The 21,910-nt window shown below is 34.0% G+C and overlaps 2 protein-coding genes across 2 annotated transcripts; both read left to right on the plus strand.

The window, feature by feature from the left end:
- Positions 1-18,280: 18,280 nt before the first annotated feature.
- LOC114348499 (general transcription factor II-I repeat domain-containing protein 2A-like) lies at positions 18,281-18,973 on the plus strand. The gene has a single exon (XM_028271887.2). It carries the CDS (start codon positions 18,281-18,283, stop codon positions 18,971-18,973), a length of 693 nt encoding a protein of 230 aa, XP_028127688.2.
- Positions 18,974-18,986: 13 nt separating this feature from the next.
- LOC114338754 (general transcription factor II-I repeat domain-containing protein 2B-like) lies at positions 18,987-19,454 on the plus strand. Its single transcript, XM_028292733.2, has one exon. It carries the CDS (start codon positions 18,987-18,989, stop codon positions 19,452-19,454), a length of 468 nt encoding a protein of 155 aa, XP_028148534.2.
- Positions 19,455-21,910: the final 2,456 nt, after the last annotated feature.

The raw sequence follows: 21,910 nt of genomic DNA on the forward strand, positions 1-21,910 counted from the left end.
TAAATCGTAGGGAACAAAATTTTTAAATTTTGCAGTTGTGTATAACTTTACACACCCTATCAAAATAGCTATCAAAATGACAGTGTTGCCATTTAAGAAAATCAACGATGAGGCCATATCTCTAATACGAAGCAAGTTTTCAATCCTAATAGCAAATAATTAATATTGAAAAATATCAAAAATCACTAAAAGATTTTTAAATTGAAAACTTACTGGTACATCCCCATGTATACGCCTCCAAGACTTCTAGAGAATCAAATATTCTCCAAGAATAAAAATGGTACACATTTTTATTATTCCATATCTCTAAATTGGGACACCCTGTATACATTATTATTGTATGCCAAAAAGGACAATTTAAAATACTAATCGACGGGTCTGAGCGTTTTTCTAAAAAACAATTAGTATTTGAGATATTGAATTTATTCCAAATTACAGACTCTCTCTGTATAGCGAATATATAATATAGCGAATAAATCGAAAACTATCAATTTTATCAAAAAAATGTATAGAACGTTTTTTGCTTAGAATGAATGTTTTAACCAACTTTTGCGATTAAAATATAATAAAAAATTTCAACCCCCGAGATGGGGTGGCAACCACCCCCATGGTAAAAGCGCCTTTCGGCATCATATAGATTTTGATCCTTGGACTATCCACTACTTACTCTCAAATTTTCAAGCAAATCGATCCATTCTGTAAAAATTGCGAGGTTGTGTCCTATTTTAAGCTTCATTACTTGGACTATTTTAGTGAATTAGTAACTCTGTGTAAATATGGACAGAAAAGTGACTTATTAATACATCAGTTATGCATCATGAACCAACTTATAACTGGTTCCCATATTATAATAAGTAAATTCCTCTATCGTCTCTTGTAAAATGCTATTTGACAATAACCTTCTTACAAAAAACGTTTAAAATAAAGTCGGAAACACGTCTTACCGACATAAATAATGTATGAAATTGCCTTCGTATAAACTGCTTTAAAAATACGTGATTCCAATGCACATTTCCTGTGTCACCGAGATTTGGAAAAGAGATACGCTACCGTGTGGTGTGCCTCTTTTCTATTGCGCTGGTGATATACCCTGTGGTGGACAGTTATAGTCTGCCGGTTCCGGTCTACCAAATGACCCAGCGATATGATTTTTTAACCAATTCGGTCTGAGGAAGTTGTTGGAATACATAACAGACTATTTAAAACGTGGCCTTTGACAGAAAATGAACGCAGTGTGCGTTGGTTATCTTTTCTAATATCTGGCAGCTTGTATTTAAATTTTTATAGATTCCAACAGACCTCTACATTAACAAACAAAAGGGCATAAACATGGTTCGTTCAAAATTATGCATTTTGATTAGGTTTTCTGATTTAGGTAACACTTTTTTAAACGCAAACAAGCAAAATAATACAAAGTATTTAGAAGTATGATCCAATTAGTAAAAATAATGGTTCAATATCAAACAAATTTCAAATTACAAAAACGACTAAGACAAGGGTATTCATTATATATACAGTCGGAAAAATGAAAGAATACCCATGAACGAACATATAAAACACGCTGTATTTTCCTGTCACCGTGTCACAAAGAAAATTGTCCAGTGCAAGTACATGTAACAATAATTATTGCATGTACTTGCGCTAGCCAATTTTTTGTGTGACACGGTGACAGGAAAATACAGCGTGTTTTATAATATGTTCGTTCATGGGTATTCTTTCCTTTTTCCTACTGTAGGTAGTATAATCATTTCATACTAGAAATAATTAGACAAATAAAAAAAAATTTCCAAACTAATGATCGTCATTAGTTTGGCTTTAGCGAATATACATACATGTATGTTTATACCGGGTGGTGAATTGGAAAACGGGCCATAGGAAACTCAGTGTAAAATTCTAAATTGTTGAATTCCTGCTTCCCTAATTATTTTACATCAAAAGTCATGAGAAACTACTTGTAGGGGATTAAAATCTGTATTAAAAACAAAAGTTAAAATTGTTCTACAATTTAAACAGAGTCCAAAATTTTGAAAAATAGAATACATTTGCCATACCTAAGTAAGTGCGTAAAAGTAAGGTCACACGTTACCATTTCTGGCAGTACGCAAACAATTGACCGAATAAAACATCTTTATTATTACTACTTTCTCCTCAACTGAGGACATCTTTTCGACTTTAGTGTTTTTTTAAACAATAAAAACGATAAAATAAAAATACTGACAGTTCAAAATATTGTTAATATAATAATTTCATTGTGACCGAAGGCAACCTTGTACACATTCTTGCACTGTGTGTGACCTAAATTTGGCAAATACTTTGATACAATTTATTATATTTTACAAAATTTTGGAATTTGTTTAATGCGTAGAACAATTTTAACAATTGTTTTCAATAAAGATTTCAATCCTCTACAAATAATTTCTTATGTCTTTTGATGTAGAATAATTAGGGAAGCAGGAATTCAACAGTTCAGAATTTTATATTGAGTTTCCTATGGCCCGTTTTCCAATTCACTACCCTATATACAATTAAACACAATCCTACGATTGACAAAAAAAGATATAGCGATTTATATTATTTAGCGTATTGTTACATCACAGTTAAGTTTTGTATATAATGAGAGTATAAGAGGACAATACATTACAAATTGTAAATGAGGGGCGTTCGGACAAAATAATCCAAAGACAAAAAATCCCGGACAAAAATTCCCCACAAATTATCCCTGGACAAAAAATCCTCAGACAAAAAATCCCCACAAAAAATCCCCACAAATAATCCCCAATAATAATCCCCGGACAAAAAATCCCCACAAAAAAACCCTCACAAATAATTCCCACAAATTTTTAGACAAAATATCCCTACGAAAAATTCCAGACAAAAAATCCCTAAGAAATATTTGCTGCCGAATAGTCCTCTAAAAGTTTTTCAATCGCCATCATAAAACCGCTTTTCGTCATGAAAATTATTAGCAACTGGCATTAAGCATGAACTGTAATTTCGATTACCAAATTCTCAATTCCAATTCCATGCCCAGCTAGAGTTGCACAAGTTTGACTTGAAAGTTTGAACTTGACTTGATTTTAACTTAATTTCAAGTCAAACTCAAGTCAATTCTTCTGACAAATATTTCAAGTCAAGTCAAACTGGTCAATCGTACAGGTTTGAAAATTCAAACTGTTTGTCAAACTAGTTTGAACGAGTTTGAAATAGCTATTTGTATAACAAGGGAGGAAAGTGTAACTTTTCCTCCCGAGAATGAAGTTTACTGCCCGACGCGTAGCGGAGGGCAGTAATCATTCAAGGGAGGAAAAGGCACTTTACTCCCATGTTATACATATGGGTTTTCCACCTTCCTCAAATAACAAGTCATTTTTTCATTTTTACTTAATTTATTTATGTAACTAACCAACAAAATCTATTAGAACTAAAACAACAAAGAGGTACAATATAACTGTCAACTGTCAAATATAAGTCAAATTAATAATGTAAACATTGTCAAATCAAAATAGCTATTTGTATAACAAGGGAGGAAAGTGCTACTTTTCCTCCCGAGAATGAAGTTTACTGCCCGACGCGTAGCGGAGGGCAGTAATCATTCAAGGGAGGAAAAGGCACTTTACTCCCATGTTATACATATGGTTTTTCCACCTTCCTCAAATAACAAGTCATTTTTTCATTTTTACTTAATTTATTTATGTAACTAACCAACAAAATTTGTTAGAACTAAAACTAATAAGTAGGTACAATATAACTGTCAACTGTCAATAATATAAGTCAAATTATTAATGTAAACATTGTTAAATCAGAATAACAATTTACTGTTTTTTACCATTCTGCAAAATACAGAGTGTTTTTAAATAAACGTTAAAATGTATAGATACTTACGTAATAGAAAATAGATATTGTACAGGGCGTCAATAAGTTATATTTCATGAATGAAACACCATGACGTCACTTTTACTTTTCCTCCCTAGGGAGGAAAAATATTTTCCTCCCTAGGGAGGAAAAGTACAACTTTGCTCCCTACAATCAGGTCCGGAAAAGTATACTTTCGGTAGAGGTAGGTGGAAATAACAATTTACTGTTTTTTACCATTCTGCAAAATACAGGATGTTTTATAAATAAACTTTAAAATGTATAGATACTTCGTAATAGAAAATAGATATTATACAGGGCGTCAATAAGTTATATTTCATGAATGAAATACCATGACGTCACTTTTACTTTTCCTCCCTAGGGAGGAAAAATATTTTCCTCCCTAGGGAGGAAAAGTACAACTTTGCTCCCTACAATCAGGTCCGGAAAGGTATACTTTCGGTAGAGGTAGGTGGAAAAATAATTTATTTAGTAGATATACTTTTTTGTCGAGATAGATATGTTAGTTGCCAATTAAGATACGAAAATTAATAATACAATGAGTGCCATATAAAAGTAACGTGATACAAGTAGCGATTATAGTTTATCGAATTATCGAAAACTAGTTCTGTGATGTAGCCCTTTTTAGGGATTTTAACAAATATACCTTTTATAAAGGATTTTAGTCGTTTTTTGTAATATATGGTATACAGCCAACTACAGGAAAACTTTTTCATCGTGGATATGGTATATACTCGACTTAACAAGTTTATTTGAGCATGTATATAATTATGTAGTAGCAATATGGTTATGGTTAAAATGTCTGGTTACTCGTGTGTGTTTCGCGGATGTTCATCTGCGACAGGAATAGGAATAAGTTTATTTAGATTTCCTAAGAATAATAACAGGTAATTGTTATTGCTTTGTAATTGTTGCATATTAGCTATTAGGTATATAATAGTCTTAATTTGACTTAATTATTGACTTGATTAATATTATTGATAATAAATTATGACGAAAGTGATTAATTTCTTTGAATACATTACCCCTACATAATGCATAAAAAACTAAACATCGCTGTGCCACGGATATTTCAAAAATATTAAATTTGGTGTCAGTGCATATGTATTTCATTAACAGACGCAAGTCTCGGAAGGGCCAGCCAGGTCAAAAAATCAACAGATGTTGTCCGGGTGTCATCGCACTCAAAAATATCCTATTTTTACGAAATAAAAATATGTAGGTAAAGAGTTCTATTTATGCACGAGAATTTCTGATTTAAACGACACAAACAAAATAATATTCAAACTAAAAATTGTTAGAGGTTACTAGATTAACAAAGAATTCGTTGGATGGTTTTTTTATCAAAAAAATTGTAATTATTTAATCTACTTTAACGAAAATTTATGAAGGAACAACAAAATATTATATTTTTGATAGGGTAGGTTTAATGAATTTTTTGCGAATTTGCAATGTCGTTTTAAAGAATTAGTTCAGATTAGTTCAAATAAATCAGTATATTTATATTTCTTACTTAATTCTGCTTCGACTACAGATTTTGTCTCTTACAGAATACAGATTAGCAGAGTACAGATTCAGACCTATCCAAATAAGTCAAAACAAAAGTCGGTAATTGGAAATAAACACGTTGCGCAATATGATATTCAAACTTCAAACTGTTTGAAGAAGTTTGATTTCAAGTCAAACCAAAAGATATCGAAATCAAGTCAAGTCAAACTTTTTTACAAAAAAAGTTTGGTTTTCAAGTCAAGTCAAGTTTGTTGAATAAAATCAAACTAGTTTGACTTGATGCATATGCCAAAAACTTCAAATTTGACATGACAAAAAATGAGTTTTTTGATAATGATATAATAAAAGATATGGGCTGTGGGAATTATAATAAGCCACGATTTTACTAAAAAATGAATTTATTAGCGTTTCGAAGCCCAAATCGGATTTCGTTGTCATTAATAAATTCATTTTTTAGTAAACTTGTGGCTTATTTCCCATAGAAAATACTTAATTATAAAAATGCCACAAGGAAATAGCTTCAGAACAACATTTGGGAATTATGTTGTAATTATTCAATTAAATATTTTGCTCACTCTGATTTGAATAACTATGTTCAAGACATTGCCTATTCGTGATGATAACGGTCCTGAAAACGATAATATTGATTGTAATGCAAAAAACCTGTTCTGTTTTGTAAATTTAACGTCAAAAATATTTATTCATCATCATCATCAATGGCGTTATAACTCTTCGAGAGTCTTTGTTGCGTTTACTATTGCCTTCCATGTTTGTCGGTCCTGTGCCACTATTTTACATAGAGCTTTCCATCGATTGTCATTTGTTTCGAGCTTCTGTCATATTTTGTATAATCTGTATATAATATTAATATACACGGATTATACGACATATGACAGGAGCTCGAAACAAATTACTGTGAATGAAAAGCCCTATTGTCTCACTCCTATTTTCTCCGGATCTTCTCTGACTGCATCTTACACGATTTTTGAAAAAGTCACACACTTTCGTCATGTTAAATTTGAAGTTTTCGGCGTGGAATTGGAATTATAAATTTGGTAATCGAAATTACAATTCATGCTTAATCTTAATTGCTAATCATTATTTACCTGAGCCCTGCCAAAGACAAACAATTTTTAATTTCTAAAAATGATACGAGCCGTCTCACCGTGCCTCGGAGAGCACGTTAAGCCGTCGGTCCCCCTGGGCTAGTGTACATACATCGACACTAGTTACTTGAAACAGGGTTAAAGATGTAAATGGCGCCGGAACAATCCGAAAAGATCTCCCCGGCAAAAATGCCATAAGATATTATTATTATTATTATTATTTTCCTACCGAAAATCGGTTTCATGGCGATTGCTATAACTCTCATGCACTGATGCTGAAAACCATTTGAGTCGATTACATTCACGGGAAAACTTTTAGAGAATTATTCGGCAGCAAATATTTCTTGGGGATTTTTTGTCCGGAATTTTTTGTGGGGATATTTTGTCCCAAAAAAATTGTGGGAACTATTTGTCCGGGGATTATTTGTCCGTGGATTATTTGTGGGGATTTTTTGTGAGGATTTTGTGTCTGAGGGTTTTTTGACCAAGGATAATTTGCGAGGATTTTTTGTCCGCAGATTATTTTTGTCCTAGCTTCAAATGATGAATAGCACATGAAGAAGCAGAATATTAGGAATTAAACTTACGGACCAATTAAAAAGCATAGAGATTCGCTAAAAAACATCTAGAAATATTGTTATAGAAAAATCAAAAAAGAGAAAATGGAATCACTTGTGTTAAAATGGACATCATGTAATGAAAATAGAAATTGCAGGTTTGAACACTAAAAAAAAAACTGGAAGAAAAAGACAATTATTTATTTACTTAGCGTATGGACTTTTACAGTACCATAAATACACAGATATAATATACTGCAAGGCATAAGTTAGGGATATAGAATATTATGCTCATTTTCATAGTTGATTTTTTCGTGAACAGATTTACGGATTCCGCTAATTTTTTTTTTATTATTTTAGATTTTACTTTAGTATTTAGACAATGTAAGAAAGACAATGTAAGAGGTTGTTGTTTTGACCCAGTAACATATTTTCGCACTTAGTAGCAAACAACTATGTGATATAACTATAACAAGCTATGTTCAAGAAGATAACATCCTTGAAATTAAAAGTAAAAAGTATCACAAAATAGAACAATACGGTAGTAACTGTTTTATTACTTGCTTTTATTGTTATCTAACTTTTCCTAATTTATAATTAGAGAACATAATAGATACATACGAGCAATAAAAATTACAGGACTTCTCACTCTGTGTTTACCCCTCTCACTCTTTATTGGACCCCTAAAAACTTTTGGAACCGAGCAGTAAATTTTTCAAACTACAATTAAAGCATCATTATATGGCAAGGTTCACATTTTCTCACACATTTTTAATAATTAATCCTTCATATCTAAGAAGTATGAATGGTGGTTATTGTTTAAAAAATCGTGTGAATAACTTGTGTGAGGTATGTCTGTTGTAATTTTTAGTAAATGATATCGCATTGTTATTTTTGACGTCATATGATTTAGTGTTATGAATGCAAAAAGATGAATTTCTAGTTGTTATGGAAAAATATTTAGTATTATGTTTATATGTGATTGAGCCACAATTATTGCTGCAATGAAAATTAGATTTCTTAATTAACTACTGGAAATTTTGATTTCCACTTCGGAAATCGTCCTCAACGTTAAAATAGAAATCAGGGCATATTTTACCACTATGCCCGTGAGGCACCTGCCTCGGGCCCGCATTATAATGGGGCCCGGAAAGTTCACCAAAAATTTTTTTTATTACAATAACAAAATTAATTTTCAAAATTCATTCATTTTACGAACTATCTATCTATCTAATCAGCCCTAAACATCCATCCTTGGATATAGGCCTCCTCTTCCTTCTTCCATGCCTCTCTATCTTGGGCAATTTGCATCCATTTTGACCCAGTGTGTTTCTTCAGGTCATCTGACCATCGCATCTGTGGCCTTCCCCTTTTTCGTTTGTGGTTCCATGGTCTCCAATGTATTACCATCTTAGTCCATCTTTCATCCTTCTGCCGTAGGGTGTGTCCGGCGAACTTCCATTTAAGCTTTGCTACTTGGCTAGAGACGTCTTTCACTTTTGTTTTGTTACGGATCCATTCGTTTCTTTTCCTGTCTGATAATTTAATGTTCAGCATTTGTCTTTCTATGGCTCTTTCTGTCTTTGCTATTTTTTCCATATTCTCTTTTGTAAACGTCCATGTCTGAGAGCCATATATTAAAACATTTTACGAACAGGAAATGATAAATGATAACAATAAGAGTTATAATTATTAAACAATGTTTAATTGTTTAAATGTAAATTTTATTTATTGTTAATAAAAATTTTAATTTCTGGTGCAACTATATTTATATAAAATAATTATTACATTTATTAAAAAAATGTTATCATTTATCATTATTAAATTATATTTAGGGGCCCGAAAATTTTGTAGTGCTTTATGATTGATTTGAAGTAAAATAGGCTCTGATAGAATTTAGGTTTGAATATGCTGGAAAATTTTCCTAACCCGATCATTCTAGGTTATGTGTACCTACTTGTACTTTTTAAAGAAATGAAAGTATGGTCTCAATCTTATTGGACTTTAGCAATCTGTGGTTGAAGAAACATTGTTTGAAACGATATTATTGCCATAAAGGTATCAAATTCTGACTGTGTTTTTTGTATGTTATTGTTGTGTTTATTTTTTTGTGTGATTTGTTGTATCGTAGCTGCGTGATTGTTGAAAAAATCAACTTTTGATGGTGGAAGGAGTGGCCAGCGAGGAGTCTAGATTTAAATCCCATTGATCATATTTGGGACACACTCGGGAAGTACTTGATGGATCGTCAGCCACTAAGAAACCTACAACATGTCGAGGAAGTTCTCGTGGAAGAATGGGAACACCTAGACATCAAGAAACTATTCGAAATGTGATTAAAAGCATGCCTGTAAGTTGAGTTAGAGTATCCCATAACCGCTATTAGTTTTGATTTAAAATAATTTTTAGCCACGCTGTTATTAAAAAATAACAAATTTTTCACATTTATCACTTTATTTTTTTCACAAGGAAATCCACATTTTAGTAAGAAAAACTTTGGCTTTATTTATAGCAAAAGCCTTAGATTTATTAAATAAAAATAATAGAATAAAAATGTGTACCATTTTTATTCGGTTGCGATGCGAAGGCAAACCAATCTTACTTTTTAATTAGAATACGGAGTGCAGTCCAGTTCCTTTAACCGCGATTTCCTGCTCTTATTGGAGCTTCATCAGAAGAAACGTAGGCACTGTTCTCCATACTCCAACTAAATTGCATCGAGAGGTTTTCCCACACATCGCAACCAAATGGATGATAATAGGTGGCTAGAGCCATCTGGCAATTGAAAGACGAAGCAAGTTTTCAATCCTAATAGTAAATTAATAATATTGAAAAATATTAAAAATGACTAAAAGATTTTTAAATTGAAAACTTATTGGTACATTTTCATGGTAACACCTCCAAGACTTCTATAATTTGCAAGTCATATGGATGCTGCAGTGAAGACGAGAGGGAAGGAATTCTACACTTTGCAATTCACATCCCCCGTCTGCAGCCGGCAAAGTTCCAACTGAAAGATGCACCTGGTTACTCTACGGAGTAATACGAAAATAAAATAATTTTTATAAAACAATAAAAATAAAATAAAATAATATTTTCGTATTACTCCGTAGAGTAACCAGGTGCATCTTTCAGTTGGAACTTTGCCGGCTGCAGACGGGGGATGTGAATTGCAAAGTGTAGAATTCCTTCCCTCTCGTTTTCACTGCAGCATCCATATGACTTGCAAATTATAGAAGTCTTGGAGGTGTTACCATGAAAATGTACCAATAAGTTTTCAATTTAAAAATCTTTTAGTCATTTTTAATATTTTTCAATATTATTAATTTACTATTAGGATTGAAAACTTGCTTCGTCTTTCAATTGCCAGATGGCGCTAGCCACCTATTATCATCCATTTGGTTGCGATGTGTGGGAAAACCTCTCGATGCAATCGAGTATGGAGAACAGTGCCTACGTTTCTTCTGATGAAGCTCCAATAAGAGCAGAAAATCGCGGTTAAAGGAACTGGACTGCACTCCGTATTCTAATTAAAAAGTAAGATTGGTTTGCCTTCGCATCGCAACCGAATAAAAATGGTACACATTTTTATTTTATTTTCGTATTACTCCGTAGAGTAACCAGGTGCATCTTTCAGTTGGAACTTTGCCGGCTGCAGACGGGGGATGTGAATTGCAAAGTGTAGAATTCCTTCCCTCTCGTCTTCACTGCAGCATCCATATGACTTGCAAATTATAGAAGTCTTGGAGGTGTTACCATGAAAATGTACCAATAAGTTTTCAATTTAAAAATCTTTTAGTCATTTTTAATATTTTTCAATATTATTAATTTACTATTAGGATTGAAAACTTGCTTCGTCTTTCAATTGCCAGATGGCGCTAGCCACCTATTATCATCCATTTGGTTGCGATGTGTGGGAAAACCTCTCGATGCAATTTAGTTGGAGTATGGAGAACAGTGCCTACGTTTCTTCTGATGAAGCTCCAATAAGAGCAGAAAATCGCGGTTAAAGGAACTGGACTGCACTCCGTATTCTAATTAAAAAGTAAGATTGGTTTGCCTTCGCATCGCAACCGAATAAAAATGGTACACATTTTTATTTTATTTTCGTATTACTCCGTAGAGTAACCAGGTGCATCTTTCAGTTGCAACTTTGCCGGCTGCAGACGGGGGATGTGAATTGGAGGAAAGTGTCCTATTACTTCCCTCTCGTCTTCACTGCAGCATCCATATGACTTGCAAATTATAGAAGTCTTGGAGGTGTTACCATGAAAATGTACCAATAAGTTTTCAATTTAAAAATCTTTTAGTCATTTTTAATATTTTTCAATATTATTAATTTACTATTAGGATTGAAAACTTGCTTCGTCTTTAAAAATAATAGAGTATTGGTTTTAAAGATTTTAATTCTCACGCCTGTCTCCGTTTGCCCTTTCGTGAGGTAGATAAAAAGTATTAATCAAAGTCGTTTTTGCGTTCAATTAAAAAAGTCTTGTTTGTATCAATGAATCCTTAGAGTACCCGCATGGGTATTCTACCAAGTTAGTGTCCCTAACTAGGCAATGCCTTGTTGCCACTGTTTGTAAATTTATGTTGGTGTAGGAAATATAACATCGGTGTAGTAGGTCCAAATGTAGGATATTTAAATTAAGGTGTGTCTGTGTGTGTTTGTGTGTGTGGTTTGGATAGCGCTGACTGAAATCATCACACAAAAAAAATTTAAATGACAAAAACATTCTATCGGCATTTTTCTGGAAGTACAGTCGAAAGTCGAATACCACCAGGACCAACAACAAAATCAGTGCCGCCATTCATAAAACGCAACACGTCCTGAAGAGGAGACAAAGTCATCTAAACAGGACTTCCAGAAAACCCAACCATGAAAAACACCCAGGCAGGCCACAATAACACCATCAGTCAGTTGAATACAATTACAACTATTGCTAAATAGGCTTTGATTAAGTTTGCAGTAGCTGCGAACGAAACGGCATGAGTAAATAAAGGCCATAGCTTATAAACACGGAAACGTACCCTTCAAAAAATCGGACATAGATACTAATAGATAGATAGATAAATAGATAGATAGATAGATAGATAGATAGATAGATAGATAGATAGATAGATAGATAGATAGATAGATAGATAGATAGATAGATAGATAGATAGATAGATAGATAGATAGATAGATAGATAGATAGATTCAATGAGCAGGCCTATCCTAGTCCTCTAATCATAGCTGATTTTATTTAGTCTAAGCCTTTTTAAGAGGACTTTTAGCTTCAAGACTGAACCTTTCATGTAGCTCTTTCCTTGTGGCTTTTCTTCGTCTAATGTAAAGAACCTCATATTTGCCAGACTGTCCTACTGTCAAAAAATGTACTTTGCTGTTTTTTCTCCTAGGTGACAGAATCTGCACAGGTCGTCATCTGTCAATCCCACCAGCTTTAACTGCCTATTCAGATTACAGTGTCCTGTTAACAGATCTACTATGGCTTTGACTGTTTTCCTGCCTTTGCTTATAGGGTCTACTGTAAATTTTGGCGAATGTTCGAAAATGAAATGTTTCGCCTGGGTTTGTCCTGGTGAATTATTCCACCATTACAGAGATTTGTGAGCTACCCTCTTTCATGTAGCCGTTCTTGCTACTGCCTTTGCTATGCAAGGCTAGAATCTAGATCCCATGAGTGGTATTAATGAGCCTTATTTGGTCATTTCATCTGCTCTGTCACTACCCTTATGCCCAGGTTACTGTCACCTTACTACGGTCTCCTAGTTTATTTAGGACAACCACACAATCCCGTACTATCTAGGTTGACCTCTACAGAATTGAGTGCCATTAGCGCTACATGTCTAAAGCGCTGTCTATCTGTGAAGATGGAAATTGAACCTTTCTGATCTTTTCCCATTCTCTTCTTCCTTTCTGTTTCTTCCGCACAGTGATGAATTGTCGTTATTTCCGCCTGGAAAATTTTAACATCCTTAGATAGACTTACCAGGAAATGTATCCCTTGATTTGTCCCTACTATCCCGGCTCCTAAACCTACCGATGTTTTTGAGCCATCAGTGTATCAGGTAGCTTTTACTTGTATGGTTATAGCTTCATTCCAGTTTTGCTGACGTGGTATATTAATTTTGAATTTATTTTCAAATCTATATCTCATAGCTGTTTCATCGATGGATTGCCCTATTATGATATCTGCTTTTAGCTACTTGATTAGCTTTCTGACTGACTGACTATGAATAAACATAACACATTTTATATTTTGTGTTTCAGAATAAATATACTAAAAGTCTTTAAACACATACAAACTTTAAATATTTAAATACATACAAACTTTTAACAATATTTTTAAAAGGTTATCCCTCTTATTGTTCCTTACATTGGCATATACCAGACAAAGGAATAATAAAGTAATTCGTAAAATCTTTAAGCCGACAACCGTCTTTAGACATTCCCAACTTTCTAAGTAAACATTTTTCTGAGTGAAGTATTTTATTTAAATAATTTTTATTTGCGTGTTTAAACTTTAAATACTTTTATTATATTGTGAAACACAAAAAATATTAAATGCCTTAAAATGTTTATCCTGATATTGATTCGTTAAATTGATAAACATAATTTCATTTATATTTGTAATAACAGTAGTTTCCACGTTAACAAAAATAAACTGCATAATTTAATTTGGACGTTACGAATTGTCCGTTACGAACTTTTATAGTTACCAACTGTCGCCGTTACGAAGTGTCACCGTTACGAACTGTCGCTGTTACGAATTGTCCGTTACCAATTGTCCGGTTACGAACTGTCGCCTGTCGCGTTACGAGATGTCATGGAACCGTTAAAAATATTACCAGATTAACTCCCGGCATCACATGACATTAACCTTACTGGTTGCAATATTTGAAGGTAGGACCTTACATGGCAGAGTTTAGATGACAACTCATCAGTTGTCAGACAACTCAACTCATGATCAACTCATTTGTCATATAAATTCTGTCTTGTGAGGTTCTGCCTTCAAATATTGCAACCAATATGGTTGATGTTATGTGATGCAGGGAGTTAATCTGGAAATATTTTTAACACCCCTTAAAATGTTATAATATAATGTAAACTCAATCTTACAACAACTTACTGTTTTTACCCGTATATCTTGGTGGCTTAAAACATGTAATGTGACCTGTGATAACACTGATGATAGAATATTGATTCCGAAAACGTTCTGTTGCGATATAACCCTTTTTGATATACCTTAAATAGGGATTTTAAATATACCTTTTACAAGATAAGGTTTTTATTTTTTGTGATTTTTGGTATACAGCCAGTTACAGGAATTTTTTCCTTGTGATATTCTTATTTAGATAGATAGATAGATTTTATTTTGGTATTATTAATTTGTTAGACAGATGTTGAGCTGGCAACATTGAACGAATAACCCTCTCAATCTGAGCAAGCAGTAGCAAGTAGAAACGAACACATCCGAGTGATCTTCCCATAAATTGCTGCGTATATCATCTTGGCGATTGTAATGCAAGATGCATGAATGGCAAAAAGTCGGTTGGACAACTACGTACATCCAATAAATCTATATCGAGATACGTGAGCGGCAGAAGGTCGGCGCACCTCTGTGGCGATGGCGCCCACTGACTCGTAACCGCTGTCCCCTGGTAGAGCTTCTGGTTTTACCTGCGGCGATCTGCCATGGGAAACTCCCAATTCGCGGTACAACGTACAACACCATACACCACCGGCATTCGGAATTTCAATCAGCGCAACAACTCGCTGAAGATTCGCTTTAAATTCTTCGCCAACTATTAAAGTTGTACGATACGGACGAGGCATTTCTGCTATTTGGTGAAGTCTCAAAAGTATAATTAATTGACAGATCAACCGAGAGCCGATGCTAGGAAAAAAGAGCTAATTATAACACAGAAGCTGAAACAATTCCTTTCGAACAGTTTGATGTAAATTTCGGTTTTTTATGACAACAAAGTGGAGCTTTTTACAAAATTTCAATTATAATTCAAGTCGTACGATGGCAAATAATAATAAGTCAATTGCCAAAACATAACTTTAGTATATCGCTTGTGCCTCCAAAGACAATAACTTTTAATAATTTTTCCGCGAAAATAATATTTGATCTTCTTTAGCAGCCTCTTCTGCTCCATTCCTGGACATAGATCTCCCGTTGTGTTTTCCATACCTATTTGCCTGTCTTGGGCTATTTGTATGCCTTGAGCTATTTGTATGCTCTTGGTCGCCATTGTATTCTCTTTGGCCACTTCTCTTCGCATTCTCTTGCCACATGTCCTACGCATTTCCATTTCTATTTGCCCCGAGTAACTGGTGGTACCATGGTCGATATCACCTACCAACTGAAGTTAACAAGGTGGACCAGTTCCATGGTATAGGATTACTACTTTGAAGCTTCAAAATTTTACGAGCAAATTCGTAAACATTTTGCAAATTTTTTTTTAATTTTAGGTGCACATCACGGATAAATGTTTTTTTTTTATGGGAGCCAATCATCATAGATAGCTAATAACCGATCGCTTCATGTTCAGAACTTTTATAGGCTAGCAGTAATACATTAACGCATCCCAACCTTTTTAAATATCAGCGACAATCATTGAAAGGTATTGACAAAAATTTTTACATATCTACTTCAGATCTTTCGACAGCTACGTCTAACTACGGATGGAGAGGAATAGTTCATGTTTTCTTAATATCCAAGACTTTCATTAATTCTGATTCAAAATTCCATCCTTCATGAGGTTGTGATTCTAAAGGAACTCCATGTCTTGATACGATGTGTGTTATGAATGCTTCTGCTACTGTAGTCCCTTCTTGTCTCAATTGATAACGTACAATAAATCATGGCCATCATTATGTATGTGTTTCTTCACTCTCTCGTCGAAAGTGAACCAAGAATATCAATAATTTTAAGTCGTTTATAAGGCCCCCGGAAATATATTGTGCCATTTTACTTACCAAAACTTCTTCTTCTGTGACCTTTTCTACCGTTATATAAATTGTATTTCTTGTACCAATTGTCTACATGTTGGTGAAAATTAAGCCGGCATAAGTGTAATCGGTTTAGAACACTGGCAAGTAATCTTTTGACTCCAAAATGTCCTCTAGAAGAGACGCTATGAAATTCCTAATAACATAATTTTAATAAGTGATTTAACAGTATCAATCCACCGAAACTTTGAGCTCAGTACACCTTTTAGTGTAAAATATGTAAAATATTGCAAAACCTATAAATTTTCAAGAACCATTTAAATTGATATGAATATTTGGCATATACATAGGTAACATGTCAAAGAAGAAAAGTTATATTGTGCCGATGTGTGCTTTTTCCATGGGTTGATTTTCACCCCTTCTCGGGGGTGAAAAAATATACGTTCAAAATATGTAAGTCCGGAAATGGATAAACTAATTCTAAGGAACTTGTTGTATAGCACTGGTTCACTAAGCTAATACATTTCGTTATTTGCGAGTAAATATGTTCATTTTTCAACCGAAGAGCAACACATTTTTAGACAGTATTTTGCAAATAACTCAAAAAGTAAGTACATATTTTATCAAAAAAAAAACATTCTTAGCAAAAATATAGCTCATAGAAAAGCGAAAAAAATGGTGTATGTCTAACACTCCTTTTTTTCTTTTATGGCCCATCTAGCCAGCAACACTACTTAAAATTAAGGCCTAACCAAACCTACCATACACCAAGACCATTACTAATCCAATCGAACAATCAAGGGTAGGGAAGGAAAAAAACTTTTCGCGCCCAGGGGTAACACTTTAAAAAAGTTATGAGTTTCCCCAAAAAATGGTTATTCCTTATTTTGATTATTTCACGTTGAAATATTCGCTTTGAAATTTGACTTTACTTTTACTGGGTGTAAAGAGTTCATACATACACCATTTTTTAAACTAATTTATAAGCTATATTTTTGCTAAGAATATTTTTTCCATAAAATACTTACTTTTTAAGTCATTTGCAAAAAACCTTCTAAAAATGTTTTAACTATAGTAAAAAGCCGCTATAGAACAAAAGTTGCTTAGAATTAGTCAGTTTATCCATTTCCGGACTTATTTTGAACGTATATTTTTTCACCCCCGAGAAGGGTTGAAACTCACCTCATGGCAATAGCACACATCGGCACAATATTACTTTCTTCTTTAACATGTTACCTATGTCTATGCCAAATTTCATGTCAATCCAAGCGATTCTTTAAAATTCGGAGCAAAAACCGTGATTTAATGGCTATTTATAGATTCACTATATTGGGTTATTTCCTGCTACATAGATCTTCTGCTTCTTCGTGTGCCGTCTTCTAACGAAGGTTGGTCATCACTTCTTTAAATGCTTCTCTATCTTTTAAAGGCCTTACTTCATTTTTAAGCCATTCTCGTATTATTTTTAAGGGATTACCTTTTAACTCTATCAAGCCTTTTCAGAGAAGTCTGATCATTATCTTCTTCTTGTTTAACTGTGTCTATCTGGATACTTACTTCTTCGATTAATTCTCTTTTTCTTCAAGCTGACATTGTATTTGAACCTGTAATGGGTATAGAGCATCATGGAATTCTTGTAATTATTGATCTTTAATACATTCTGCTCCTCCGCCAATTTTTCGAATTTCTATACCAGTGTAGGTTTTACATTATTTCGACTACTACTAGGTAACTACCTTACCATGTCTATTGCAAAGTTGACAACTGCACAAATGAATGTCTAAACCAGGGGTCGGCAGCACGTCGATCTTAACCTTAGTTCGAGTCGCTCGTCGTGCGAATCGAATAAAATAAAAAATATAACATATATTTATAAACATATATAAAGTAGATAGATAGACCCTTGAATTATCCGAAATTATCCAAAAAATTGTTCAATCCGAAAATTATCCGATGGTCCACTAAAACTAAAGCCACCACTCTAGCTTCTTACAAAGTGTCTCAAGTTATTGCCAAAAAGAAGAAACCCTTTGAAGATGGCGAGTACATCAAGGAATGTTTTGTAGAAGCTGCAAACTGCCTATTTGAAGGTTTAAAAAATAAATACGAAATAATGTCGGCTATAAACGCTAACCGTAACTAGACGAGTGGAAAATATGTCAGATGTTGTTTCCCAGATGAAGACGGACTTAAAGTGATGTATTTTGTTCTCCGTACAATTTGACGAGTCCTCAGATATTAGTGATACGTCCCAACTAGCCATATTTGTCAGAATGATATTCGATGATTTTACTGCTAAGGAAGAACTTGTTAAAATTATTCCTTTAAAAGGGCGGATTCGAGGTGAAGACATATTTTCTTCCGTTCAAGATTATTTTATCTCTGAAAACATTCCACTTCAGAAACTGGTTGGCATTACAACTGACGGAGCCCCAGCGTTTACTGGAGTGCATTACGGATTCATTGCCCTTTGCCGCAAATATGACACGTTTCCAAATTTTTTAACATACCGCTGCATCGTGCATCAGCAAGCACTTTGTGGTAAATTTTTAAATGCCGACAATGTTATGAAAGTCGTTGTTAAACTGGTAAACCAAGTAATAGCTTATGCTTTGCAGAGAAGACAGTTCCGAACTCTAATTGCAGAAATGAATCTAGAATACGGAGAATTGCTTCTGCCTACAGAGATACGCTGGTTAAGCAAGGAGAAGATTCTTCTGCGCTTTTATGAGCTCCTACCAGCTTTAATCGCTTTTCTTAAGGAGCGTAAAGAAGACTACTCAACACTAGAAGAACCCGAATGGTTGAGAGGTTTTGGATTCTTGACCGATGTCACAGGAAAGCTGAATGAACTAAATTTGCAGCTTCAGGGTAAAGAAAAAAATATTCTTCAAATGATTTCCGAAGTAAAGTCATTCATTGCGAAACTTGAACTATGGGAAAAAATCTACTGGAAGGAAATTTAAAAGGCATATAGAAATGTTGACCAGACTGAGGCATGAATTCGATACCCGATTTAGTGACTTCAACAAAATTGAAGCGATTGCTCAGTTTGTATCTTATCCGTACATGCCCCTAGATGCAGAAAGCTTATCCCAAACCATCGAGCAGCATTTCAGCGAAAGCAGACCAGAGACTGAATTAGAAATAGTCACACTGCAGAATGATTTGTGTTTGAAGAGCGTTGCCGGAAAAGAAAATTTTTGGTTTCTAGTGTCCAAAGAGAAATACCCAATCCTAGTCAATGTAGCTTCGAAAATTAGTGCCCTATTAGGTTCCACCTACCTTTGTGAATCAACGTTTTCAAACATGAAGTTCATTAAAAACAAATACAGAAGCCGACTAACGGATGAACATTTTGACTCGTGTGTTAGACTAGGAATAACAAACTACCAACCGGATGTTAAAAATCTAACAGACATGATGGACTGTCAATCCTCCCATTAAAACAAAATACGTATGTATTTTTTTTTCACCATGTTTAGTTTTTACTTCCTGTTTTCTTAAGTGTACGTCTATAATAAAGGTTTTTAAAACAAGGTAGATCTTTGGTGCTTGGGATTTTTTTTAGTAGCTCTTTCCTGTAGTGTGGTTGCCGACCCCTGGTCTAAACGAACTCCCAAACAAAGCGTCCGTTTGAATTCCGTCCGCACAATAAATAGCATGCTTGTATCCACACAATACCAATCTCGCAAGTTCTTCAACCATGAGGTTATTATTCGTCCTGGACTGCGTTTGCCTGGTTTTTCCTTGCATAATATTTTGCAGCAACCTATATTTCGAACTTCTCATTACATGTCCGAAATACTCCAGCTTTCTCTACTTGATGCTTTTTATAATCTCAGTAGTCCTCCCAAGATGTTCTAGTATTGGGAAGTTTCGAATCTTCTCCACCCAAGAAACTTTTAAATTCTTTTAGAACTTCGATCAATATAGAGTGCTTAACACGATCAAATGCGTTTTGAAAGTCAATAAAACAACAGTATATGTCTACAGATATATCTCGACATCTTTGAGCAAGTACGTTCATCCCAAACAATGCCTCTCACGTTCCAAAACCCGTTACGGAAACCAAACTGTGTGTCAATTAGGTATTCCTCGCATTTATTGTATGTAGATAGGACCATGTATTCTATAATCAGCACAGGTTTTTGTTGTTGTCTTCTTAGGTAGAGCTATGAATAATGAATTGAACCAACCATTAGTAGTATGGTATAGTTAGACCCAAACCCAGACATCCAAAGTGAAAGTTATCCTCCAACACCAAATTGTTCTATATGGTCCACATAATGTTCAGAAAAAAGTCACACCATTTTGAGCGTCGGGTTTGGGGGGAGAGGGGGAGAAACCTGCAAATACGTAGTTTTTACGTTTTTCGTCAATATTTCTAAAACTAAGCGGTTTAGCATGAACAACCCTCTACACAAAATTGTTCTACATTAAATTTGAAATAAAAAAGGCCCAATGCATAATATAACCTTATATAATATAACCCTTCTAAAATGAACGGTTCCAAAGTTACGGAAGTAGTATAGTATAATTGGTCCAAAAAAAGGCCTAACCCAGACATCCAAAGTAAAAGTTTTCCTTCAACACCAAATTGTTCTATATGGTCCACATATTGTTCAGTAAAAAGTTACACCATTTTAAGCGTCCTGTTTGGGGGGGGGGAGATATGGGAGAAATTGGTAAATTAGTAGTTTTTTTTACGTTTTTGATCAATATTTCTAAAACTATGTTTTAAAGTAAGAAATGTTCTATAGAAAAATGTTCTACATAAAATTTAAAACAAAAAAGATTCTATACATAATTGTTATAAAATCAATGGTTCCAGAGTCACGGAGGGTGAAAAGTGGAGGTTTTCGATACTTTATATATATTTACCGATTTCTCCCCCCTCTCCCCCCCAAATCCGACGCTCAAAATGGTGTGACTTTTTTCTGAACATTATGTGGACCATATAGAACAATTTCGTGTTGGAGGATAACTTTCACTTTGGATGTCTGGGTTTTTGGTATAGTTATATCCTAAATATTGCCCAAAAAATATAAAAAGTATCGAAAACCTCGACTTTTCACCCTTCGTAACTCTGGAACCGTTGATTTGATAACAATTATGTATAGAACATTTTTTGTTTTAAATTTCATGTAAAACATTTTTGTATATAACATTGTTTAAGCTAAAGCCTAGTTTTAGAAAAATTGACGAAAAACTTAAAAAAACTACTAATTTACCGGCTTCTCTCCTATCTCCCTCCCAAACAGGACGCTCAAAATGATGTAACTTTTTACTGAACAATATGTGAACCATATAGAACATTTTGGTGTTGGAGGAAAACTTTTACTTTGGATGTTTGGGTTAGGCCTTTTTTGGACCAGTTATACTATACTATCTCCGTAACTTTGGAACCATTCATTTTAGAAAGATTATGCATAGGGCCTTTTTTATTTCAAATTTAATGTAGAACAATTTTGTATAGAAGGTTGTTCATGTTAAACCGCATAGTTTTAGAAATATTGGCGAAAAACTTAAAAACTACGAATTTACCGATTTCTCCCCCCTCTCCCGACGCTCAAAATGGTGTGACTTTTTTCTGGACATTGTGTGAACCATATAGAACAATTTGGTGTTGAAGGATAACTTTCACTTTGGATGTCTGGGTTATGCCATCTTTTGGATCAACTATACTATACTATAGGTACTTATCCGCTGGTATAAATGGTATTGATAAACGAAGTTATAGCCTCTAAAACATTGCTATGATTAAATTTATAAGAAAAAATATTAAACAAATATTATGTAGTAGAGACCTCAGCCTAAATCTTAGAAAACGAGTACTAAAGGGTTATGTACTTTCTGTCCTTTCGTATGGTGTGGAGACATGGACTCTTAATATACAATGT

Source organism: Diabrotica virgifera, chromosome 1, assembly GCF_917563875.1.
Source record: "Diabrotica virgifera virgifera chromosome 1, PGI_DIABVI_V3a".
Lineage (NCBI taxonomy): Eukaryota > Metazoa > Arthropoda > Insecta > Coleoptera > Chrysomelidae > Diabrotica > Diabrotica virgifera.